The sequence below is a fragment of the Mustelus asterias genome, chromosome 18, assembly GCF_964213995.1.
Source record: "Mustelus asterias chromosome 18, sMusAst1.hap1.1, whole genome shotgun sequence".
NCBI lineage: Eukaryota > Metazoa > Chordata > Chondrichthyes > Carcharhiniformes > Triakidae > Mustelus > Mustelus asterias.
The window spans coordinates 67,963,227-67,991,003 of NC_135818.1; the positions used below are offsets into that span (position 1 = coordinate 67,963,227).

The 27,777-nt window shown below is 43.6% G+C and overlaps 1 protein-coding gene across 1 annotated transcript in view; it reads left to right on the forward strand.

The window, feature by feature from the left end:
* Positions 1–27,777, forward strand: part of rhoj (ras homolog family member J) — a 53,363-nt gene that overhangs the window by 7,073 nt on the left and 18,513 nt on the right. The window contains exon 2 of the mRNA XM_078234239.1: positions 22,515–22,573. Within this exon, the coding sequence (XP_078090365.1) occupies positions 22,515–22,573 (59 nt within the window). The remainder of the gene's footprint in view (positions 1–22,514; positions 22,574–27,777) is intronic.

Sequence of the window (27,777 nt, forward strand, 5' to 3'; positions counted from 1 at the left end):
TATTAGGATAAATGGAGGAAAATTCTGGAGTAGAGGCGGGTACAATTTTGTCTTTTAAAAAGCATTTACATGGGTAAAATGGGTATAGAGGGATATGGGCCAAATGCGGGCAATTGGGACTAGCTTCGGGGTTTAAAAAAAAGGGCGGCATGGACAAGTTGGGCCGAACTCTACTTCAAATGACTACTTCAAATCAACATTAAAAACATTTGCCAATCAATTATGTGAGCTGAGATGTGGTGATCCTTCAGCCCCCTCCAAAAGAAAGTTTTGACTAAGACTTATTACATATGTAATACCCTCAGCAAGGGTAGGGGTTTTTAGTTCAGTCAGGCAGCATGGTCAGCGCAGGCTTGGAGGGCCAAAGGGCCTGTTCCTGTGCTGTAATTTTCTTTGTTCTTAAATAATTCAGTACCTTTGGTCTCATTTTCAGGTGGTCAGCAATCCATAAAGTTATGAGTTTACTGAATATGAAAGGGAGTGATGGAATCACGGCATCAGTTGCTGTAGCTTGACATATGGCATGAGGATGAAATTTAATTGGTCCCTGGCTGATTAACAATGACCATGATGTATAGTTACTGAATCACACAGCCAGAGAGAGCAGGAAAGTAACTCCGCGTGAATAGATTAGCACAGACGTGCTGCTCATCTCAGGACGCCTACTATAGAAAAAAACCAAATGTTTTTTGTGGCTGCATCCAATTTCCTTTTCGGTCTTACATTATTGATCAGATTAGCAGATACGTTTCGCGAGATAAACCTGATGCATTTCGTTGCTCTAATACCAGCCAATTTGCATAAACTTAAGTATCACACTGAGGGCAAATCATGTGTATGTTGTGATCTGTACACAGGAAGTGACGTGTTGGTAGTGCGGGAGTTCTTTCCGGCATGGCCACACACTCAGCAAGTAAGAGCGGCTAAAGAACTCTGTAAGTAAACTGTTCCAGTGGTTAGCCCTTTGTCATCATTGACACACAACCTAGCAACTTTACACGGTGTCAGGAGCAGGCCGAGATGGCACAAGGATTTCACCCGCTCATCTTCAACAAAAATATTGCCGACAACTGGAAGAAGTTTGAAAAAGACCGGCTTGTCGACGGCTATGCTGGTCTCTCTGATAATTGTAGAGGATGGAAGCATCCACATTGTTGCACCTAGCAGGCCCCGAGGCGGCCAGGAAATATGAATCCTTTGTCTCCCAAGGGGAGGATGACTAAGAGAACCCTGAGCTACTGTTAGAAATATTCAAACAGATCCGGGGGCCGGTAAAAGATGTCATCTTGGACAGGCACGTTTTTAAACACCGCTAACCAGAAACTTGACAAATCGGTACAATCATATTCCTCGACTTCTGGCAAAAAAAGTGTGTGTTCGGTACCCTCATCGATGAACTCTTAAACGCCGCATTGTGTGTGGAATATGCAGTAATGCTGTGCACAAGCAGTTGCTCCGACTAAAATGATGTTAGAATCCACCAAAAGTGAGCATTCCCAGAGGCGCGCCAGGGAAGTAATTAAGGCGAGAAACAGAAATTATCTCAGTACAGAACACACACTGTGGATCTGTAGCAGCCAGCATCCATAAAAAAGTAGTGCGTGCTTTGCATTTAATAAATGCTGCAAAAATGTGGTGAATGGAATCACTTTGCCAAGTGTTGCAGGTCCAAGTCACAACCACTTGTCACTACTGTGGCAAGTTGCTCTAACTTGGACCTGCAACACTGGACAGCATGGTGGCACAGTGGTTAGCACTGCTGCCTCACATCTCCAGGGACCTGGGTTCAATTCCCAGCTTGGGTTACTGTCTATATGGAGTTTGCACATTCCCCCTGTGTCTGCATGGGTTTCCTCCAGGTGCTCCGGTTTCCTTCCACAGTCCCTAGCCATGCATTGGCTATGCTAAATTGCCCTTAGTGTCCCAGGATGCGTAGGTTAGAGGGATTAGTGGTGTCAGTATGTGGGGTTATGGGGATAAGGCCAAGGTGAGATTGTTGTTGGTCCAGATTCGGTGGGCCGAATGGCCTCCTGCACTGTAGAGTTTTTATGGTTACTGCCAGCCATGTTGCAGCCAGCTACCCATCCAAGGTTCGGTACTCAAACAAGTGAATGAGCTGGAGGCAAATCAAATCAATGAGGGTGTGGAGTCTCTCAACACATCCTACTGTGAAAGTGTTGATTTTCTCACGGGGAAAGGTGAAATATCTACAACATAAAATACTGCTTGCTGTGATACAAAATTTAAAGTCGAAATCAACACCTGAGCAAAATGCAACATTTTGTTGAAGCCACTTCTGTGGGAAATTGATCCCTGTGCTGAACTAGATTCCACCAACTAGGCAAATCTTGTTGCATACGTGGACAAGCCATACACACAGAAGGCATAGCCACCCTGCACTGTACTACGGTCCACCTAGTCAGGTTCATTCATTCTCGGGCTGGTATGAAGTCAATTATCTGCCCAACATGAAGAGCACCGCAGTGATTGAAAAGCTGAAGAGACATTTTGCTACACATGATGATGTTGATGGACGTCGCATGGCAGTTTGTCTCCAGGGATTTCAAGGAACTTGCACGCAACGGGACTTCATTAGAAGCAGCTCCCCCTCTACCCACAATCGAATGGTTTGGCAGAGCAGGCAGTATGCTCAGCCAAGCACCTCCTTGAAAAATGCCTCTGTGACCACACGGACGTCTGTGCCGCACGACTAACTACAAATTTGCCAAAACAGGGCTGCCCGCTTTCAGGACAGAGAACACGCTCCAGACATACCAGAACCATGATCCCTGTCATCAAAGACCTTCCGCAACCCAAAGTGGAAACAAATGTGGATGGAGCCCTCATGGAACAACGACAAAACGGGGCGGGGTGGGGGGGGGTACTATGACTGCAAAGTCCACAAACTCTGCACACTCTAAGCAGGTCAGACAGTCAGAATGCAAACCACACATGGCCATGATAAAGTGGCAGTGGTCCTCAACCCCCCCCACCAACCAGACAGCTATGTGGTTGCTTGCCTCAGATGGTGCTCTCTACATTACAAACCAGTGTCATTCGTTACAGATACTCAAACCAGCACCACCCACTGCCACAGAACTCGAAACATCAGGCAGGATTTTATGGCCTCGCTCATCCCGAAACCATAACATCCCGAGGTCAGTGGACCTTCCCATTGTCCACCCCATGCCCGCTCCGATTCCTATGGCAGGCGGTGCGGTAAAATTCCGCCCATTGAGTACACAGTCTGTGCCCTGCACTGGTGGAGGTGGAGGCCCTCCCAGCGCATCAAGTCTTGCAGCCACTATGCATGACCAATGTCATTTGCCCAGTGAACAACAACCTGGGTGCATCCCCAGCATCCTCAACTTGTACGATTAAATGCTTGGGGTGCCTGAGCAGACAAAACTCCAAGTTCAAGGACTTAGTTTATGCATGGGCTTTTTTGTTAAACGGGGTATGATCTTAATGGCCGTCTATGCCATGCTCCTGCTGCAGTGAGATCGGAGAATTTGACACCCAGCCAAATCTTCGTTCACTGCAGTGGGATGGGAAAATCCTGTTGGTGTATATGGCGGTAACATTCCGACTGTTGAGTTTTGCACCAGGTTTGGTGGCCCAAGTTTGTGCTCTGTATCTTGTGAGTTGTCTGTTTCTGATGCCACCATCCAACATGGTGGTGCAGGTCATCAAATGGGGAAGATGTAGACTGTGTATTGGTAGTGCAAGAATTCTTCCCATCCTGACCCCATACTCAGCACATAGAGTTTTTCAGCAGCTCTTAAGTAAACCTGGTGGCACTGTGGCACAGTAGTTAGCACTGCAGCCTCACAGCGCCAGGGACCCGGGCTCAATTCCCAGCTTGGGTCACTGTCTGTGCGGAATCTGCACGTTCCCCCCATGTCTGCGTGGGTTTCCTCCAGGTGCTCCGGTTTCCTCCCACAGTCCGAAAGATGTGCTGGTTAGGTGCATTAGCCATGCTAAATCCTCCCTCAGTGTACCCGAACAAGCACCAGAGTGTGGCAACTAGGGGGGACTCAGAGGAACTTCATTGCAGTGTTAATGTAAGCCTACTTGTTACAACAATAAATAAACTTAAACCATTTAAGTTGTTAGTCGTCATTTCCATCTAACCCTGCAACTTTACAGCGATGATTTGAACTGTTGTTTTTCACAAAACTTGTAGGATGCTGAAAACGAATCTAAAATGCATTCAGAAGTGTCCGTTTTACCATCAGAAGGATATAAATTGGAAACATTATGGCCACCATGGAAAATTATAATATTTTGTTATTTTCAGAAATTCAATTAATTTCAGGGTTTTTAATATCCGCTATTAATGTATTCCATTTGATTTAGCTGACACAAGGGCAGTGAGGTTGTCCAATTTTGTGTAGTTTTTTTTTCAAAGGGATATTCAAGTTGATCTTAAATAAATGGCCAAATTTCACCAATGCGTAAACTCAAATTAACTTATTTGAGCCAACTCACATTTTCATGTGTCGTATAACATTCCACTGACTTTAGTATGCAGGCATCAGCACATTTGTTAAATATTTAATGATATAGAATCTAATTTACTCAGACCCACGAGACTAACCATTTTCAAAATTACGAATATTTTGTGCCCGAATTTCAACTTATTCGCAGTAAATGTTTCAACTTAAAACAAAATCAACAAGATAAATAGAATAATAATTGATGTTTAATGACCATCAGACTAGACACTTTAATATAGACACTTTAAGTGCATTTTTTCATTAAATGCACACAGGAATGAATGCTTTCCAGTGTTCGTTCATAGCTGGAACATTTTGAGAGACAACCATGTATTATTTGCGTTGAACCTACCTCGTATCCTTAGATTCTAAAGTAGAAGTTTATTTATTAGTGTCACAAGTTGGCTTACATCAACACTGCAATCCTCTAGTCGCCACACTCCGGCACCTGTTCGGGTACACTGAGGGAGAATTTAGCATGGCCAATGCACCTAATCAGCACGTCTTTCGGACTGTTTCGGAGGAAACCGGAGCACCTTAAGGGAACCTACGCAGATGGGGAGACTCCGCACAGACAGTGACCCAAGCCAGGAATCGAACCCGGGTCCCTGGTGCTGTGAGGCAGCAGTGCTAACCACTGTGCCACCCTCAATAGTTTTGTTATGAATGTGAGGTTTTACAGGGTGGTGATGTTTTGAATGTTTCTTTCATTTTAGATTAAATGTTGTAATGAAGGACGTCATGTGATCTGCTGAGAGTTCTGCAGGGGACAAGACTGTGTGGCCTTGTTGCCATTGAGACTGGGCTATGTGCTATTGAAAAGCAGGTGCCAGGTTTATCACCTAGTAACAAAGGCAGAAGCAGGTGCTCTTGACATTGCTGACTTTGGACAGGAGCAGAGAGGGGGAGAGAATCTAGTGGAGAAAGATTGACCAGGAATAACCGTTGCTGTCAAGGGAAGAGGCTGTTTTTGCGACCAAGTTGAATGCTGGAGAAAGGGCCTGGGTGGGATTGTGGTCGGTGCAGACTCGATGGGCCGAATGGCCTCCTTCTGCACTGTAGGGTTTCTATGATTTCTATGATTCTATGAAAGCTTGTCCATTGTTTGAAGAGAAGGAATGCACAGCAATTTAAGGACACTGGGGAGATTTGCTCTGGTGAGGCCGGAAAAAGTAATCACTGCTCAAATTCATTTCCGGCATTCCCAGGAGATTGAGGGAAAGGACCTTTGACAGTCATGACTAGGCAAAATGGGAATTAAACCTATTGGAAACTAGGAGTGACTTTAGATCATTTCCTGAAAAGATGGTGGCCTGGACTTTCACCATAGGAAAAATGGCAGGTGATCTGAGAAATTACAAGTCCCATACCCGAACACAACATCATTTTTTTGCAGGGGTGGGAATGGGAGAGCGGTTTGTATTTAGTACATGTACAGTTCACAGAGGCAGCTGGTCATTTAAATCGCCAGGTGCTCCCATTCATGTCAGATTTTTGGTAACTCAGGAGTGTGAAACCCAAAGTAGGCAGCGTTGATCTGACAAGGGAAAGTCTGTACATTGCTTTGGTTACCTTCGAAGAGATCAGGTACCCCTTCTGGATCTGGTCCCAGGAAACATTTGATGAAAATGTCTCATGAATTTGATTGAGTTTTTTTGAAGGGGTAACCAAGAAGGTAGGTGAGGGCAGTGCAGTCAATATTGTCTATATGGACTTTGGGAAGGCCTTTGACAAGGTACCACATGGTAGGTTGTTGCATAAGGTTAAATCTCACGGGATCCAGGGTGAGGTAGCCAATTGGATACAAAATTGGTTTGATGACAGAAGACAGAGGGTGGTTGTAGAGGGTTGTTTTTCAAACTGGAGGCCTGTGACCAGCTGTGTGCCTCAGGGATCGGTGCTGGGTCCACTGTTATTTGTCATTTATATTAATGATTTGGATGAGAATATAGGAGGCATGGTTAGTAGGGTTGCAGATGACACCAAGATTGGTGGCATAAAAGCAAATTACTGCGGATGCTGGAATCTGAAACCAAAAGAGAAAATGCTGGAAAATCTCAGCAGGTCTGGCAACAGCTGTGAGGAGAGAAAAGAGCTGACGTTTCGAGTCCAGATGACCCTTTGTGAAAGCTAAAAGGCATAGAAAGTGGGAGATATTTATGCTGCAGGGTGAGGGAATGAAAGATGAGTCATAGCCACAGAAACCAAAGAAAAAGACTGCTAATGGCTGTCCACAGAGAGAATAAAGAGTGTGAATGGTCAAATGGCAGAGAAGCTAAAATGAGAGGGTAAGCTGTGACAGATGAAGATGTTTGGGGGTGGGGATGGATGGGACAGAGGTAAAATTTAGAAAAGAGGGAGAAAAGAAAAGGGAAGGGGGATAAAGTAGGGTGAAAGAGTGGGGGGGAAGAAAAATGAAGAAAGACAATAAAGAAATAAAAGATAAAAAACAGTAAAAAATTAAATTGAATAAAATGAAATGGGTTCTTTACGCAGAGAGTGGTTGGGGTGTGGAATGGACTGCCTGCAGTGATAGTGGAGTCAGACACTTTAGAAACATTTAAGCGGTTATTGGATAGGCACATGGAGCACACCAGGATGATAGGGAGTGGGATAGCTTGATCTTGGTTTCAGATAAAGCTCGGCACAACATCGTGGGCCGAAGGGCCTGTTCTGTGCTGTACTGTTCTATGTTCTATGTAAAACAAAGGGGCCGAGGTGGGGTAGAGCAAATCATCTGAAGTTGTTGAATTCGATGTTGAGACCAGAAGGGTGTAATGTGCCGAGCCGGAAGATGAGATGCTGTTCCTCCAGTTTGCGCTGAGCTTCACTGGAACATTGAGCAGGCCAAGGACAGACATGGGCATGGGGGCAGGATCATGTGTTAAAATGGCAAGCAACCGGAGGGTCAGGGGCCTGATTGTGCACAGACTGAAGGTGCTCAGCAAAGTGATCGCCCAGTCTACGCTTGGTCTCTCCGATATAGAGGAGACCACATTGGGAGCAGCGAATGCAATAGATCAAATTGACAGAGGTGCAAGTGAAACACTGCTTAACCTGGAATGTGTGTTTTAGACCTTGGTGGTAAGCATGGAAGAGGTAAAGGGGCAGGCGTTACACCTTCTGTGATTGCATGGGAAGGTGCCATGAGTGACGGGAGAGGTGTTGGGTATGGTGGACCAGGTTATCCCGGAGGGAATGGTCTCTGTGGAATACTGACAGAGGGAGTGAAGGGATGATGTTTTTGGTGGTGGCATCACGCTGGAGTCGGTGAAAATGGCAGAGGATTATGCTTTGCATGCAGAGGCTGGTGGGGTGAAATGTGAGAACAAGGGGGATTCTATCCTTGTTTTGGGAGGGAAAGGAGGGGGTGAGGATCGTGGCGCGGGAGATGGACCGCGTGCTGTTGAGGACCCTGTCGACAACTGTAGATGGGAATTCATGGTTGAGGAAAAAGGAGCAGATATTAGAAGCACTACTTTGGAAAGTGGCATCATCAGAACAAATGCGACGGAAGCGAAGGAGCTGAGAGAAAGGGATGGGGTCATTACAGGATGTAGGGTGTGAAGAGCTGTAGTCCAGATAGCTGTGGGTGTCAGTGGGCTTGTAATGGATATTGGTAGATAGTCTATTGCCGGAAATGGAGACAAAGATCAAGGAAGGGAAGGGAAGATGGACCAGGTGAAGGTGATGGAGGGGTGGAAACTGAAGCGAAATTGATGAATTTCTCGAGGTCTGGATGAGAGCATGAAGCGGCACCAAAATAGTCATTGATGTACTGGTAAAGGAGTTGTGGGAGGGGACCCAGGTAGGCCTGGAACAAGAATGTTCCACATACCCCATAAAAAGACAAACATAGCTTGGACCCATGCGGGTATCCATTGCTACTCCTTTGATTTGGAGAAAGTGGGATGAGTTAAAGGAGAAGTTGTTGGGAGACAGAACAAGTTCAGCCAGGCAGAGGAGAGTGGTGGTGGATGGGAATTGTTCAGGGCTCTTTTCAACAAAGAAGTGAAGAGCTCTCAGGCCGCCCTGGTCTGGGAGGAAGGCGGTTAGGGCCTGCGAACTGGAAGCTGTCAATATGACGTAGGGCGTCAGAGGAATCCTGGATGTAGGTGGGGAGGGAATGGACCAGGGGAGTGAGGGTGGAGTCAAGGCAAGAGGAAATAAGTTCAGTGGGGCAGGAGCATGCTGACACAATGGGCCTACCAGGATAGTCCTTTTTGTGGATTTTGGGAAGTAGGTAGAAGCGGGCTGTCCAGGATTGGGAGACTGAGGTTGGAAGCCGTGGGGGGGAAGGCATCTGGAGGAAATGAGGTTGGTGACGGTGTTGGAGATAATGGTTTGATGTTCAGTGGTGTGGTCATGGCCCAGGGGGAGGTAGGAGGAAGTATCTGAGAGTTGGCGCTCAGCCTCGGCGAGGTAGAGGTCAGTGCGCCAGATGATAGCAGCATCCCCTTTGTCAGCAGGTTTGATGATAATGCCAGGGTTGGACCTGAGGGACAGAAGAGCGGAAAGTGGGCACAGAGACGAAGACGACAAAAGAAGAGTTCAACATCATGTCGAGCCCGGAATTCATTGAGGTGGGGACGTAAGGGTACAAAGCTGAGTCCTTTGCTGAGAACAGCATGCTCAGCCTCAGAGGGGGGAAGGTCAGAGGGTATGGTGAAGACACGGCTAGGGCTGGGGCTAGAAGAGATGGAGTTCGAGGGATTGGGACAGGTGAAGGGCCCAGGATGTGCAGTGGTGTTGATGAGTTGTTAAAACTTGCGTTCCTTGACATCTGCAAGAAACAGGAAAAGTTTTTTGTTAAGACATCGAATGATGCGGAGGATGAAATGGAACTGGGGACAGGAACAGCTTTGAGAGAGAGTAAGACGGTGTTGCTGGGGAGAGATGTCGAGTTTCTTCATGTGGCAGCTGAGTGTAGCTTTCAGGATGCAGCGAGAACAGCAGTTCGAAGAACGTTGTATATCCTGGAGGTTACATGCCAGGTGGAATTTGAGTTGAAATCCACGTGGGGTAAGTCGGAGACAAAGACGGTCGCTGAGGAAGGAAATGTGGTCGTGGAAGCGAGTCTTGGAAAATACCTTGTCTAACACTAAGAGAGAAATGGGAAGCAGTGAAGGTGAATGGGGAGGATGTGGGGGGGGGGGGCGGAGGTATACGGCAATCCTGTCAGAGAGAAGAGCAGTACTTCTTCAGGGTAGGCATTCCTGGAAGAGAATGCTCGACCTTTTATTTCTTTACTGTCTGTCTTCATTTTTCTTCCCCCCCCCCCCCCCAATCTTTCCCCTACTTTATCCCCCTTCCTTTACCTTTGCTCCCCCCTTGCTTCCCCTTTTCTAAGTTTTATCTCTGTCCCATCCATTTCTCCCCCCCTCCCGCAACATCTTCATCTGTCACAGCTTACCCTCTCATTTTAGCTTCTTTGCCGTTTGGCAATTCGCACCCTTTATTCTCTCTATGGACAGCTATTAGCAGTCTTTTCCCCTGGTTTCTGTGACTATGACTCATCTTTCATTCCCTCACCCTGCAGTATAAATATCTCCCACTTTCTATGCCTTTCAGCTTTGACAAAAGGTCATCTGGACTCGAAACGTCAGCTCTTTTCTCTCCTTACAGATGCTGCCAGACCTGCTGAGATTTTCCAGCATAGTGGACAGTAAAGAAGATTATCTAGGATTGCAATGGGATCTTGATCAATTGGGCCAGTGGGCTGATGAATGGCAGATGGAGTTTCATTTAGATAAAGGTGAGGTGATGCATTTTGGTCGATCGAGCCAGGGTAGGACTTCCTCAGTTAATGGTAGGGCATTGGGGAGAGTTACAGAACAAAGAGATCTAGGGGTACAGGTTCATAGCTCCTTGAAAGTTGAGTCACAGGTGGACAGGATGGTGAAGAAAGCATTCAGCATGCTTGGTTTCATTGGTCAGAATATTGAATACAGGAGTTGGGACGTCTTGTTGAAGTTGTACAAGACATTGGTAAGGCCACACTTGGAACACTGTGTACAGTTCTGGTCACCCTATTATAGAAAGGATATTATTAAACTAAAAAGAGTGCAGAAAAGGTTTACTAGACCACCGGGACTTGATTGTTTGAGTTATAAAGAGAGGCTGGATAGACTGGGACTTTTTTTCCCTGGAGCGTAGGAGGCTTAGGGTGACCTTATAGAGCTCTATAAAATAATGAGGAGCATAAATAAGGTAGATAGTCAATATCTTTTCCCAAAGATAGTGGAATCTAAAACTAGAGGGCATAGGTTTAAGGTGCGAGGGGAGAGATACAGAAGGGTCCAGAGGGGCAATTTTTTCACTCGAGGGTGGTGAGTGTCTGGAACAAGCTGCCAGAGGTAGTAGTAGAGGTGGGTACAATGTTGTCTTTTAAAAAGCATTTAGACAGTTACATAGGTAAGATGGGTACAGACGGATATGGGCCAAACATGAGCAATTGGGACTAGCTTAAGGGTTTAAAAAAAAGGGGCAGCATTGACAAATTGGGCTGAAGGACCTGTTTCCACGCTGTAAACCTCTATGACTCTAAGATAAGGTGCCGTTTGGAATTTTGCGTCATTTTTAATAGGTCATTGACCAGTTTTAAAATTTCATGAGGTAGCCATGATGCTAAAGAACATATATTTCATAAAAATCTAGTGTGAGGTATTGGCCCCGTTACAGTTTGAACACGGCAGCTTGAACTTTTTTTGACACCTTGGGTGGGATTTTCCGGCCACGCTCGCCCCAAAACCGGAAAATCCCACCCGAGGTCAACGGACCTTTCCATGGTCCACCCTCCGCCTGTTACAATCCCCGTGGCAGGCAGGATGGGGATCCCACCCCCCACCCCCACCTTGTCTTTAAGCAGGAGTCATGAATTTTTAGGTTTTGGATTACTACCTGCTTTAATTGATCAGCCATTTCTGTAGGACAGAATACCTGTATTTTAAAATAAAGTAATTCCTTTCTGGACATTATAGTAGGAATTATTATTGACATTTGTTTTTAATGGTCTTGCGAACCATGGGAATTGGGTAATATTGATGTGTTTCGTTGCTTTGTGTTACTGATAAGAGGATGTAACATTGTTTGTACAACTCTGTATCTACAATGGTGGAGTCATCCTTCACAATGGAACGTATCTCCTGAGAGTTTAAGGAATAAGCAATGGATATTTGTCTTTAATTAACATGATTAGAGGTAGGGTAACACCTGATGACCCATACTCTGAACCAATGAAAAAGGTTAATTTAGAGTATTTCCTAATAAGGACGAGGGCAGTCAGAATGATGGATAACGGTTGGAAACCCAGAGTCTTTGTTGGCACAATTTTACCATTGCTTCTTAGTATAATTCTTCTGAAACAATGTTCAACATAACATTACTTCAGAAACTGAAGAAGAAAGGCATTATCTGTGCTTGCAGCACTTGAGGAATCCTAGGGACTTGAGGAATAAGAACCTTCCATTTGTCTTCACTGCTTTTTGTTGAGTATATGAAATATCTTGCTTAATAAACCAAAAGAGAAAACGCTGGAAAATCTCAGCAGGTCTGGCTACCCTGAAGAAGTACTGCCCTTCTCTCCAACAGGAATAGCTTACAGCTTCTCTGCCATTTGGCCATTCACACCCTTTATTCTCTTTGTGGACAGCTATTAGCAGTCTTTTCCCCTGGTTTCTATGGCTATGACTCATCTTTCATTCCCTCCCCTGCGGTATTAATATCTCCCACTTCTATGCCTTTTAGCTTTGACAAAGGGTCACCTGGACTCGAAACGTCAGCTCTTTTCTCTCCTTACAGATGCTGCCAGATCTGCTGAGATTTTCCAGCGTTTTCACTTTTGGCTTCAGATTCCAGCATCCGCAGTAATTTGTTTTTATCTTGCTTAATAAATTCTACTTGATTCATGAATGCTAGTTATTCATTCCTTGTTAGGTCAGGCATAACCGAGGAACCCATTGATGGAAATAAATAATTTGGAACTTAGATGTTTTAAATAAAAGGATTTTCGACATCAAACCCTCAAAACATATACATGGTAGTTGTAAGGGCAAGGAGTGATGGATGGGGGGCACTAAGTTGGCATAGGACTATAAAGGATCATTGGGGTTGGGTACAGGGGCATGAGTTGGCATGGAGGATGTGAAGGATTATGGAGGGGTTGGAGTCGAGTATGGGTTGGCAAGATGGGGTTTGGGGGGTTATTGAGGACGAGAGAAACATTTTATGTTTTATACTTTATTTTAAAATTGAACACAGTGCAGGAATCCCGAGGCAGGCCATCCACCTAGCCTGCCTCCGCGCCCGGTATCCTCCTCTCTACTTCTGGGGACTTCTAATATAGCCTGTCCCCTCCACCTACACCAAAACTATTGGATCCTACAGCCTATTTTAAAAGTTGCATTCGGGGAGCCAGGGATTCTCCCGACTCTGTGCCCCAACTTGCTGACAAAAATCCAGACCTGCAGTTCTGTGAAGAGCACGCTGTAAAATATATGTGTATACATATTATATATATAACACAGGGCTATTAGTTATATGAAGAATTAATGAGGAGCATGTTTTCTGTAGTTTAGAGTAATATTAGTGTCATTAAGTAATGTTTAGTCAATCTTGCTTTTAATTTGTTTATTACAGTAAAAGTCTTGCAACTTGAAATCCTTTATGTGGATCATTGGGAATTCGAATGTCTTTTAAAAAGTTATCAGTCTCTACAGGGATCATAGCAGTTTTGTCAAGTATTGCACACTTCAATAATTGTATAGTGGATAATGAATGTTTTAAGAAAAGTTGTCATAAATTAGCACTTTGAATTGGTCTCAGCTGCACTTCCTGAAAGTGCACTCTGTATTTTTGGAAACTGTAATTCTGAGCCTGTTTTATAATCTTTCCTTACGATTGGGATGTCATACCCTGTTTGTTGTGTAGTTGTGCTATTTCCAGCAAAATGTAGTTCACCCTATATGGGGCAGCTCACACCGCTGTCCAATACACTGTTCTTCTCCATGCTAAATGCTGACAAATCAAACCGATATGAACTTGAGCTACAGAATTAAATACAGGTACACTGTTTTTCCAATTATTTCTGGGCGTTGTTATTAACCCCTGAAAATTATTAATGCCACGCCTCTTTCCTGACACTAAAATGGCATCTAAAATGTTAATGATTTGACCTAATTCTCCTAAAGTATCCAAGTTGTCTATAGAATAGTAAATTTGGCAGTACTATAAATGGGACAAGTTGTGCTGCTCAGTCACATGAGAGCAGCACTGTTCCTTCCGTCTCATTCCTTTTACCCACTCACTTAAGTTTTCCTTTACTTATCCGTGCATGAGGAGGCAGTGGTGTAGTGGTAATTTCACTGGATTTGTGATCCAGAGACTCGGGCTACTGCTCTGGAGACGTGGGTTCAAATCCCACCGTGGCAGTTGGTGAAATGTAAATTGAAGCGGGCAGAAAAGAAGACAAATGGCATGCTGGCCTTCATAGCGAGAGTATAGGAATAGGGATGTTTTACAGCAGTTGTATAGAGCATTGGTGAGGCCACACCTGGAATATTGTGTGCAGTTTTCGTGGTCCCTATCTAAGGAAGGATGTCCTTGCTACAGAAGGAGCATGGCAAAGGTTTACTAGGCTGATTCCTGAGATGACAGGTCTGTCATATAAGAAGAGTTGGTTAGGATTATATTCACTGGAGTTTAGAAGAGTGAGAGGGGATCTCATAGAAACTTATAAAATTCTAACAGGGTTAGACAGGGTAGATTCAGAAAGAATTTTCCTGATGGTGGGCGAGTCCAAATTGAGGATCAGAACTGAAGTGAGGAGAGATTTCTTCACCCAGAGTGTGGTGAATGTGTGGAATTCACTACCACAGGAAGTAGTTGAGGCCAAAACACTGTTTGATTGCAAGAAGAAGTTAGATATAGCTCTTGGGGCTAAAAGGGATCAAGGGATATGGGGGGGGAGGCGGGATCAGCATATTGAATTTGATGATCAGCCATGATCTAATTGAGTGGCAGAGCAGGCTTGAAGGGCCGATGGCCTGCTCCTGCTTCTAATTTCTATGAATTGTCGTAATAAAATGAAAAGCTGGCAATTATGACCTTTCCATTCGAGGGCAATTAGGAATGGGCAACAAATGTTGACCTTGCTAGTGACGCCCACATCCCATGAAAGAATAAAAAAATGTAGCTTTAAAGTCTAATATCGATGCCACCTGCACCACCAATGCCGTGTTTCTACAGAAATAAAATACCTTTTTATTTCTTACAAATGGTTTCTTTGCCTCTGGCTTCCTCCCATTTGAAATGGACTGTCAACAGCTTTTTCTTCAAAAAACAAAACAAGAGCGTCTGTTCCCATCACCTTTGGGTGTCATCCAAGGATCCACTCTTAATTGATAGGTTGCCCCTTGGCAGCATTATCTTCATCTCCAGTTAGCTTCCATGTGCATGTGCAGAATCCTTATTCCTTTAAGCACCTTTCTCAATTTCAAGGAGCAAAGGCAAAATTTTCACCCCACGTCACAAACTCCCTACCCTCATTGAAAATCAAAGTCATCTCCCTCATCACTGTCTTAGGCTGAAGCAAAAAGGCCCACCCAGCTCTGAGCTGGAGTTCCAACCTCGTATCCTTTTCATCATAAAGGCAGCCTACCAGCACCGCTACAGCTTCAAATGCATCTCCACTCGACCTTGGTCATTTGCGATTGAATTCTTCATTCATACTCCTCCGACAAAGGAACAGTCCATGTCCGCATGCTGCAAGACCTGGACAACAGTTAGGCAGGGACAAATGTGCTCACCAGTTTCAGGCAATGACTATTGCTATGAGTGGGATGAGAGGAGTGCGTGTTTGTTTGATCGAGCTGTACTCCTCCACAGGTCGCACCATTAGTTTACAAGTGTCTAATTCGCTCATCAAAGTAGGCAATTACTACAGTTAGACCCTGAATAAATGAGACTTTGACCAGGCTTCTTTCAATAAACTCAGAATGATTTATTTATTATTAAACAAAACATTTTGAAACGAGTTGCAAGAATTGGTGTACACACAATTGTACGCTGGAAGTATCTATTCCATTTTTAAAAAATACCCCAGCATGTGCACGCACACAAACAAAGGACAATAGATTGGGACTCTAAAGAGATGAACTTTGGAGGATAGGCTTTGCAAAATAAAAGATAAAGTTTGCAAGGTTTTGATGCTGCAAATCTGGAGCACCCTCATGTGAAGGTAGATGTCTGTAAAAGAACTGGATCAATTCTTCCTGTCTCAGTTTTTCAGGTTTCAAATTGCAAACAGGTTATAATTGGATGAGGATTCTCTGGCAACAGGTTGATAACCACACACTGAATTCCAAGCAAGAGAGCGAGTTAAGCCAGCCTTCCTTCTCAGCTTATTCCCCAAAATACAAGTGTCCAAGTAATACTGTGACTTACATATTTTAAAAGAAAGGTAAAGCTTTTAACACCATCTCCAGTTCGAGAGCTTCTGACCAGCACTACTTCAACGCGTTGATCCTGATACAGTTGGTAGCATTTTCACCTCTGAGTCAGTAGGTGGTAGGTTCAAATCTCACTCCTGGATTTGAACACACAGGTCAAGGTTGATATTGCTGTACAAAGGTTCCAAATTTCAGATGAGATATTAAACTAAGTCTCTTTCTGCCATCTTAGACACTTGTAAAAGGTCCTATGGCATTATTTCAAAGAAGTGCTGGGGGTGGGGTGGGGGGAAATCTTTTGTCCTGACCAATATTTATCCCTCATCAGCACAAGAACAAATTATCTGCTCATTATCACATTGCTATTTCTGGGATCCTCCTGTGCACAAATTGGCTGTCATGTTTCCTACATTATAACAATGACCACATTTAAAAATAGAGAATATAGATATATATAGAACATGCTTAAAGTTACCAAAATATTATTCAAATCTCAAACATAAGTAACAGTTTATAAACTTCGCACCTTTTTTAAAAAAAATAAAGAAATATAGTTTGAACATACATTTTGCTGGGTATATTATTTGATTGCAATTACTACATAGAACATAGAACAGTACAGCACAGAACAGGCCCTTCAGCCCACGATGTTGTGCCGAGCTTTATCTGAAACCAAGATCAAGCTATCCCACTCCCTATCATCCTGGTGTGCTCCATGTGCCTATCCAATAACCACTTAAATGTTCCTAAAGTGTCTGACTCCACTATCACTGCAGGCAATCCATTCCACACCCCAACCACTCTCTGCGTAAAGAACCTACCTTTGATATCCTTCCTGTATCTCCCACCATGAACCCTATAGTTATGCCCCCTTGTAATAGCTCCATCCACCCGAGGAAATAGTCTTTGAACGTTCACTCTATCTATCCCCTTCATCATTTTATAAACCTCTATTAAGTCTCCCCTCAGCCTCCTCCGCTCCAGAGAGAACAGCCCTAGCTCCCTCAACCTTTCCTCATAAGACCTACCCTCCAAACCAGACAGCATCCTGGTAAATCTCCTCTGCACTCTTTCCAGCGCTTCCACATCCTTCTTATAGTGAGGTGACCAGAACTGCACACAATATTCCAAATGTGGTCTCACCAAGGTCCTGTACAGTTGCAGCATAACCCCACGGCTCTTAAACTCCAACCCCCTGTTAATAAAAGCTAACACACTATAGGCCTTCTTCACAGCTCTATCCACTTGAGTGGCAACCTTTAGAGATCTGTGGATATGGACCCCAAGATCTCTCTGTTCCTCCACCGTCTTCAGAACCCTACCTTTGACCCTGTAATCCACATGTTTGTGTATTAGTCCAGATTCAACACTGTGTGCTGGCATGTGGTTAGCACTGCTGCCTCATAGTGCCAGGGTCCAGGGTTCGCTTCCTGCCTTGGGTCACTCACTGTCTGTGCGGAGCCTGCACGTTCTCCCTGTGTCTGTGTGGGGTTTCCTCCGGGTGCTCCTCTTTCCTCCCACAGTCCGAAAGACATGCTGGTCAGGTAGGTGTGTTCTCCATGCCAAATTCTCCCTCAGTGTACCCGAACAGGCGCAGGAGTGCAGCGACTAGGGGATTTTCACAGTAACTTCATTGCAGTGTTAATGTAAGTCTACCTGTGACACTAATAAATAAACTTTAAAACTGTGTATGTTGTTGGCTTCAGTTTGCTCATTAATAATCAGCATTAATTATCAGCAGGAAAATGGTGATTTTGATTTTCCTGTAAATTGGTGTTCAATTCAAAGTATAAAATTCTGAACTGAATAAGTTAGCATCGTTTTGTAACTTATTATAGGTTGCTCATTGTGCTGCCCTCGTGTTTGTGGTTTCATTGACCTTGTTAACTAATGGAAGACATCTGGCACTGCAGACAGAAATACTGACAGTCTTTTTGGCTAATTTGGCTCAAATCATAAGCAAGCTAGCTGGAATCTGTAGACTCTCACATGACATGCCTGCTACAAAAATAGCCTCGGTGGAGGCTATCGTATAAGAAGTTACTGTCTTCTAAATTCCTGTTTTCTTTCAACTCAATAACAAGCGTAATTTCTGTGTGTTAATTACTTCTATCTATCTAAATAGAAGATGCTTTTTGGAGAATATTTGATATTGTCAGTGTATAAGCACTGAGGATCATACAATCCCTACAGTGCAGAAGGAGGCCATTCGGCCCATCGAGCCTGCACCGACAATAATTCCCTATCCTCGTAACCGCATGAATTTATGTTGCTAATCCCCCGATACTAAGGGGCAATTTAGCATGGCCAATCAACCTAACCCACACATCTTTGGAGTGTAGGAGGAAACCGAAGTACCCGGAGGAAACCCACGCAGACACGGGGAGAACGTGCAAACTCCACACAGACAGTGGCCCAAGCCAGGAATTGAACCCGGGTCCCTGGAGCTGTGAGGTAGCAGTGCTAACCATTGTGCTACCGTGCTGCCCTCTTTAGCTTGCCAGTAAAGAAACCAATTTTGAGTAGTAATGGCTAACAACCTGCAACAATTTCTATTGGGTTTCTGCAGATTTAAACAAAAAGATTTCAGCATATTTTGCAATATTATAGAAAGAAAGCTGTGATATCCAATGTATTAAACTGCTAGACTGGCAGCATAAAGTGCGAGGATTGACATTTAACAGTTTGTCAAGATCATTTGCATACTAAGATTAGTTGCCGTTTTGAAAGAGGTTCTCTTTATTTTGTACATATATTACACAGATTTAGATTAACTTTATTATGTTTTCAGTGGTATTGTGCCTTACTGAGGAGCTTCATGCTGAGTGGAAACTGAGAGGAGAGGGCAAGAGTGGGTGTGGTAGCATGGGAATGGACTAGTGGTCACTGTCTTCTGATGTTCCAACAAAGCAAGTGAGAACATAGACCAGATTTTCAATACTGAGCTTAAGTCTTGAAATTCCCCGCCTCCATAAAAATAACCCAAATCGTGCAATTCTCACTTGGAGGAGGCATAATGGGGGCACAGTGCATGCATGTGGGATTGAGTCAGGCCTGGAAATCCAGGAAGCTGAGTGTAGGTGACACTGGGTATGGGCATGTGCTGAGGCGGAGTGCTTAGAAGGCCCTCCTCAGTTCCTGGGACTGAATCAGAAGCTGTTCAGCCCCCTATCCCTCAACCTCCACCCTTAGTCCCTCATGCACTCTATGCCAACTCTGGCCCCTCATGTCCTCCTTGCCACTGAGCCACTCTCCCAGTATCTACCATGGACAGACCTCAGGAGTTATATAGAGATGAAACAAATAAACTGAACTTAATTTTCACTCATTCCAATTGAAAAAAATTCCCATTCATAAAATCCACTCAAAGATTTTTAATCTGCTTAAGTGTTAATCTTTTATAAAAAGAAATAAACTTCTGATCCTTTAATAACCCCTTTAAATTGTCGATCAAACTGAACTCTCAAACTCCTACTGAGATAAGTGTAGCTTTAAAAACAAGCCAACATTCAAAGTTGTACAATTGGGAAAATGTCAACAAAGAAATCTATTGTAATTGCATGACCAGACACTGCTGTTTTCCTTTACAACCTGCAGCAGATGGCCTGTCAATCAAAGCAGTTCAGCAGAAGTTTTTTTTAAAGCTTTGTCACAATTGCCGCCTGTATTTTATTTTGAAAGCTTAAAGAGAATGAGATTTATAGTACTTAAGATCATGACAGTTAAACAGACCTTATCCACCCTTAATAAGTGTTTATATCTATTCCATCAATTTGTAACTCCCATACTGATATAAGGTCCTTGCAACAGCAAAATGGGGTCTGTTTGACTTCAAAGCTGAGTTCAAACGGCCTTGCTGACTTCAGGTTTCCCTCCTGTGCCTCGTTCCCTTACCCCCAACTGGCAGGAATTGGATCTGTTGGAAATGGGTCTTGCCTGCCATTTTTGAAGGTCTGTGGAGTATCCTTGACTAGGTGAAAATCCAGCCCTCTGTCTTGGTGACCCCTACCATGTATTCCAAACTCTATGTGAATTAGTAGATCAATGTCTTGTATGTGTATGACAGTCTGAGTAACTGAAAGTACACAGGCAAATGGAAACAAAGATGCAAGTAAGTCATAGGGCCTTTTTATATTTACTTTGCTGTCTCATGGTGGCTATTGAGTAGCTCATGCATTGTGTTTTTTTGTTTCCCTCCCATGTCTTATATGAGATATACATAGCTCTTGGGAAAGAAGAATATTTTAGTCAGTTTGTGTTGTGGAAGAATGTTTTGGATAATGTGCGTGTCTGATTTCTATTACTTACTTTTCTCCTTTACTAGTTTAGGTGACTATTGCAATCTTTCATATGGTTGGCACGGTGACATAGTGGTTAGCACTGCTGCCTCACAGCGCTAGAGACCCAGGTTCGATTCCCGGTCACTGTCTGTATGGAGTTTGCCCGTTCTCCCCGTGTTTGCGTGGGTTTCCTCCGGGTGCTCCGGTTTCCTCCCACAGTCCAAAGATGTGCGGGTTAGGTGGATTGGCCATGCTAAATTGCCCCTTAGTGTCGGGGGGGGGGACTAGCTCGGGCAAATGCATGGGGCTATGGGGATGGGGCCTGGGTGGGATTGTGGTCGGTGTAGACTCGATGGGCCGAATGGCCTCCTTCTGCACTGTAGTATTCTATACCTGAATTTTATTCCTACGAACATTATCAGTGCTATTTTGGAGTTTGCTCTCATGTTCCTCTTACACCATTGCTCACTTGAAAATAATGGCCATTAGAATGAGGTTCTGCAGAGGTCCAGTGGAACTGTACCCCTTCAGGAGAAAAGAGACTACAAAGGAGGGGAAGATACACATGCTGACCTTATTCTACTCAAACCTTGAAGCAAAGTGATTTAAATAATTGTTCTGTTGAGCTGTCAGTTGTGACTGCTGCGTTGAAGATTTGCCCGCCAGCACTCGCCATCACGAAGATAAAAGCAAAATACTGCGGATGCTGGAATCTGAAACAAAAACAGAAAATGCTGTAAAAACTCAGCAGGTCTGACAGCATCTGTGGGGAGAGAATAGAGCCAAAGGTTTCCAGCTCCAGCCCGCTCACATTGATCGCGGACAGGTCTTGAGCAGAAGGACAAAACCGCTACCCTTCGTCAGAGAACAAGAGAGCAATCTCCAAAATAGCACTGATAATGTTCGTATGAATAAAAGTCAGGCATGAAATATTGTAATGGATAGAAATCTAAACTAGTAAAGGAGAAAAGTAAGTAATAGAAATTAGACACACACATTGTCCAAAACATTCTTCCACAACACAAACTGACTGAAATATTCTTCTTTCCCAAGAGCTACTTAATATCTCATATGAGACAAGGGAGGGAAACCAAAAAACGCAATGCATGAGCTACACAAAAGCTACCAGAGCTCTGACGAAGGGTCATCTAGACTCGAAACGGTGGCTCTATTCTCTCTCCACAGATGCTGTCAGATCTGCTGAGATTTTCCAGCATTTTCTGTTTTTGTTACACCAAAACAGTCATACAGCTCTTGCCATTTTTTGCGACATTCTTATATTATCATGCATTTTGTGAGGTGCTGTCAAATTCTGTAGATTAGACAGTGACATGGTCTAGCACACTTGTTATCCTGCCTTCAAGTAAGAGTCCAGTTGAGCCTACATTGAATTTGAAGTCTCATTTCTGCTGGCTAAAGGGCTTTGGATGGAGTGTGGACCAAATATATAACAGGCATCACGTGTCTGGCAAATCTAGTTTGACATGTAGTGATAACGCTTGTAGGTTTTTTAACAGTTTGAGAAAGAAACCTTAATGAAGTATAAATTATAAATGTGAGAGGTTTAAATTTTATAATACTATTTACAATAGCTATTGTCAGCTTACACTTCAACTTCCAATCTTAGTCCTATCAATCTGTCTGTATTTATTTTCAAGAAAGTTGAAAATGTCAGTGGGAATGTGTCTTTCTCCCATGTGCTTTTAAAGTAATCCAGTGTCAGAAGTACCAACTAGATAACAAAATACAGTCAATCTAGTTTACAAAAACCGAATACTGCTGATCTAGTTTGTTACAAAAACAGTAATGTCATTTATGGTAATGGTTAAGTCCATTTAATAAGCATTTTCCAGTTTAAAAACTAATAATTTCACATGGAATGATCGAATCCCTACAGTACAGAAGGATGTCATTCGTCCAATCGAGCCTGTACCGACCACAATCCCACTCCGGCCCTATTCCCATAACCCCAAACATTGACCCCGCTAATCCCCCTGACACTAGGGTCAATTTAGCATGGCCAATCAACCTAACCCACACATCTTTGGACTGTGGGAGGAAACCGGAGCACCTAGAGGAAGCCCATGCAGACACGGGGAGAACGTGCAAACTCCACACAAACCAGTGACTCGAATTGAACCTGGGTCCCTGGCACTGTGAGGCAGCAGTGCTAACCACTGTGCCACCCACATGTTTATCATTTATATTTTAATGTCCCAAGCCATGGTTGATATCCATCGGAAAATAATCATGAGAGTAGCAGTTAACTTAATTATTTTATCTTGCAGTAACCATCACCGTTGGAGGAAAGCAACATTTGCTTGGTCTCTATGATACTGCTGGACAGGTATGAAAAAATTGCTGAACTTCATACTCTACTAAATATGTATTATATGTTGGGAATCTTGCACTGAACAAACTTCAGACGTGTATACTGCATTGCAGAAGTTAGGTGGCGAATTCAGCCACTAATTAGCAAGGCGTGCAGTGCTTACAGGATTGCTTAGATGGATAGAGCATTTTGGTCGGTGTAAAATGCATGTTGTTGCCCATTACGAAATGCATGTTAACCATCCAGCCCTAACTGGAAAAGACAACTTCAGTTTTGTAGCAGCTGTTTTGCTGGCATTCTTAAGAATCACGTTCTATAACTTATTAGATCAATTTTTAAATAGAATTGCTTCCTGTGTACTGGGATCAGATTAGCTATCTTAGTTTCAGAATTGATTAGGCTTAATTATGTTTTGGTTGTTTTGGGGTGTGAAACAATATGTTCAGATTTCAGAGTCACTCAGCCTAAATACGTTGCTGTATCACGGAGGTTTTGAATCTTAAGAGCTTGGTGTGTAGAGGAAGGCTGTTTGGCCCATCATGCCTGCGCCTACACTTTGAGAGAGTTGTCCAATTTAGTCCCACAAACAAGCCTTTTCTCCATAAACCTACAAATTGGTTCTCAAGCACATGTGCAATAACCTTTCGAAATTTCCTACAAAATCTGATTTTACCATCCTGTCGAATAATCATTCCCAGATCTCAACAACCCTCTGTGCTGGAGGAATAGGAGGGAATTCTCCTCATTTCCCCTCTAGTTATTTGGCCAATTGTTATAAATTTATGACCTCTGGTTACCACTTGCCAGAAGAAACAGTTTCTCTCGACTTGCTCTAACAAAATCCCTCATAATTTTGAATACCTCTGTTAGGTCTCCGTCACTGCTGTAATGAGAACAGTCCCAGCCTCTCCAATCTCTCCACATAAATGAAGTACCTTTTATTTCAGGTATCATCCCAGAAAATCTCCTGTAAAACTTTTCTTAAGTCATGATAACCTTTGCAAAGCGTGGTGCCCAGAATTGTACAGAATACTATTCTACAATCATAGAATCCCTACAGTGCAGTAGGAGGCCATTTGGCCCATCGAGTCTGTACCGACCACAATCCCACCCAGTCCCTATCCCGTAACCCTCATTTACCCTAATCTGCCTGACACCAGGGTCAATTTACCATGGCCAATCAACCTAACCCGCACATCTTTGGAGCGTGGGAGCAAATCGGAGCACCTGGAGGAAACCCACGCAGACACGGGGAGGAAGTGCAAACCCTACACAAACAATCACCCAAACCGGGGATGAAACCCGGGTCCCCTATGCTGTAAGGCAGTGCCACCCCAAGTCTGTTATGTGGTACTTTATCAAAGGCCTTTGAAAATCCTTATATCCAGTTACTGTATTTTTACTTTTCTGTTACTACTTTAAAGAACTCAATCAGGTTTGTCAGACATGATTTACCTTGAACAAATCTAAGCTGGGTGTCTTATTATTATTTTGTCAATTAAGAATTAATTTTGTTCTTGACAATGGGCTCTTGCAGTTTTTTTTCCACCATTAATGTTAGATTGATTGGCCAGTAGTTACCAGATTTATTCCCCTCCTGTTTGTTGAACAGGAATGTGACATTTACAATCATCCAATCCCCTCTCATCATTCCCATAACCAAGGATGGTTGAAAGGTTTTGGTCAGAGCTTCAACCCCAGATTCCAACCGCAATCTTTATTATTTGCTCATAGGATGGATACTGGTCCAGCATTTATTGCCCATCCTTAATAGACCTTGAACCAAGTGGCTTGCGTGCTAGGCCACTTCAGAGAGATTTTTTTTTAAAGAGTCAACCACATTGCTGTGGATTTGAAGCCACATGTAGGCCAGGTCAGGTAAGGATGGCAGATTTCCTTCCCTGAAGGATATTAGTGAACCAAATGGGTTTTTACAACACAGCAATGATTTCATGGTCATCATTAGACTTTTAATTCCAGATTTTTATTGACTCTCTTCCAGTTAGATACCTTCACCTTTGATTTTTGTATTTGACCCTGGCCATAATTAAAGTTTGAAGTTTATTCATTAGCGTCACAAGTGTGCTTACGTTAACACTGCAATGAAGTTAATGTGAAAATCCACGAGTCGCCTGTTCGGGTACACTGAGTGAGAATTTAGCATGGCCAGTGCACCTAACCAGCACATCTTTGGAGTGTGGGAGGAAACCAGAGCACCCAGAGGAAACCCACGCAGACACGGGGGAGAATGTGCAGACTGCGCACAGACAGTGATCCAAGCTGGGAATCGGACCCTGGTCCCTGGTGCTGTGAGGCATCAATACTAACTGCAGTGCCTGCACACAGTTAGTGGTGAATCTGGACTCGCACACAAACATGTAGCAATTGCAATCAAATGCCATACCTGGCCCACTGAGTATTTTTGATATTTTCCATTTTAATTTCAGATTTCCAGCATCTGCAGTCTTTTGCTTCTGCTTCCTGCCTCATCAGGTTAGAAGCGTACCGACTGAGAAAGTTCTCCTGCACACATTTTAGGAAGTCTTCACCCATCTTGCCCTTTATTCTCTTTCTCCCATGATTATGTTCAAATAAGTTAAGTTCCCAACTGTTACTGCTCCTTGCCTATTATGTTCCTCTGAAATTTGCCAACAGATTTTCTTCTCCATATCCTTCTCACCATTTGGACTTCTGCTGCAAACACCCAACATTGTAACACTACTTTGCTGTTCCTTAACTTTAACCAAAATAGATTCCGCCTTTGTCCATCGTGATATAATTGTCTGCTATAATCAGTATTGTGGTGGTTAGCACTGCTGCCTCACAGCGCCAGGGACCCGGGTTCAATTCCGACCTCGAGTCACTGTCTGTGTGGAGTTTGCACATTCTCCCCGTGCCTGAGTGCGTTTCCTCCGGGTGTTTTGGTTTCCACCCACACTCCAAAGATCCAAGGGTTAGGTTGATTGGTCATGCTAAATTGCCCCTTAGTGTCAGAGTAAATACGTGGGTTACAGGGGGATAGGGCTTGGGTCAGATTGTGGTTGGTGCAGGCTCGATGGGCCAAATGGCCACCTTCTGTACTGTATGGATTCTATTCTATTAATATTGTCCCCTATAGAAATGTAATAATGCTCTTGATCTGTAATGCCATCCCACCCTCCTGTCTTTTTCCTGTCTGAATCCCTTCTAAATGCAGTGCAGCCAGAACTGTTAATTTCTCATTCCTGCTCATGTTTAAGTCTGCTATAACCACTATATGGCAACAACTGAATGTTGCTCTTCAGTGTTATTTGTAAAATGCCTTGCACACATGCACATCAGCTTTGTTTTGTTTTCTCATGCTGACACTATAGTTAAGAAAGCCCACCAATGCCTCTACTTTCTCAGAAGACTAAGGAAATTTGGCATGTCCACTACGACTCTCACCAACTTTTACAGATGCACTATAGAAAACATTCTTTCTGGGGGTTATATCACAGCTTGGTATGGCTCCTGCTCTGTCCAAGACAGCAAGGAACTAGTAGAGGTCACGAATGTAGCCCAATCGAAACCAGCCTCCCATCCATTGGCTCTGTCTGCACTTCCCGCTGCCTCGGGCAAAGCAGCCAGCATAATTAAGGACCCCACGCACCCCGGACATTCTCTCTTCCACCTTCGTCCGTCGAGAAAAAGATACAAAAGTCTGAGGTCACGTACCAACCGCGTCAAGAACAGCTTCTTCCCTGCTGCTGTCAGAGTTATGAATGGACCTACCTTGCATTAAGTTGATCTTTTTCTATACCCTAGCTATGACTGTAACACTACATTCTGCACTCTCTCGTTTCCTTCTCTATGAACGGTATGCTTTGCCTGTATAGCGCGCAAGAAACAATACTTTTCACTGTATGCTAATACATGTGACAATAAATCAAATAAATCAAATCTCCCTCTAATACCTGCTCTTTCTACACTGGTGTTTGTTCTCACGTTGTTTGTAGCTCCGAGTTTAATATCCATTTTATCACTCCACTCTACTGATGCCTTCTCAAAACCACCACCAGCCAAGTTAGATCAAACTTTTACCCTGGCATGAGATACAACAGAAATTTTCCTTTTAATGGCATTGAGTATTTTTTGCATGTGGCATTTGAGGATTTAAATTGGTAACTTCACAAAAATTCCGTAACATGAAATGCTTGCAGTCTTTCCTTCTATAATAATCTTCATTGTATGTCAGAACTGACCAACAAATAGCTTGTTTGAAGCTGTGAAATATACTATAATTGTGTATTTTGTGTTTTTTTTAAAATCAGTTGCTACGAGACAGAACTAAATACACGTTATTGCAGTCTCATTTAGCTCGTACTTAATGTTATGCCAACATCAAAATTGCTTGTTGGGTAACTTTATCATCCTTTGCATGATTTAGTTCCCATGTTACACAACAGTATTGTGAAGCAAAGAATCATGAGACAGAGCGATAAGTCCCAGGTTTTAATACATTTCAAAATAGAGGTTGGATGTGGCACTCCATGGTTAATCAGCATATGTAGTAGGGTGAAAAGATATGAAATTGATTAAATTGCAAAGAGCCAACTGACTTTACCTATGAAGCCATAACTCCAGATAGAGGCATGCTGTGGATAGGTGCATTTGTAACATTCAGTTTTATGGGAAGTCGGCAATAGAGTTCTGCCATCTGCTAAGTTCCGACCTCCAGCATTGTCCATCATTACTGAAAGTAAGCGAACAGGCACAGCAGGCAGTAAAGAAGGCATATGGTATGTTGGCCTTCATAGTGACAGGATTTGAGTATGGGGATAAGGGTGTTTTGCTGCAATTGTATAGGGCATTGGTGAGGCCACTCCTAGAGTATTGTGCGCAGTTTTAGTGTCCTTATCTGAGGAAGGATGTCCTTGCTATAGAGGGAGTACAGCGAAGGTTTACCAGGCTGATTCCTGGGATGGCAGGTCTGTCATGTGAGAAACTAAGTCGGTTAGGATTATGTTCACTGGAGTTTAGAAGAGTGAGAGGGGATCTCATAGAAACTTATAAAATTCTAACAGGGATGGATGGGAAGATTCAGAAAGAAAGCTCTCAATGGTGGGGGAGTCCAGAACTCGGGGTCATAGTTTGAGGATAAGAGGTAAACCTTTTAGAACTGACGCGAGGAGAAATTTCTTCATCCAGAGGGTGGTGAATGTGTGGAATTCACTACCACAGAAAGTAGTTGAGGCCAA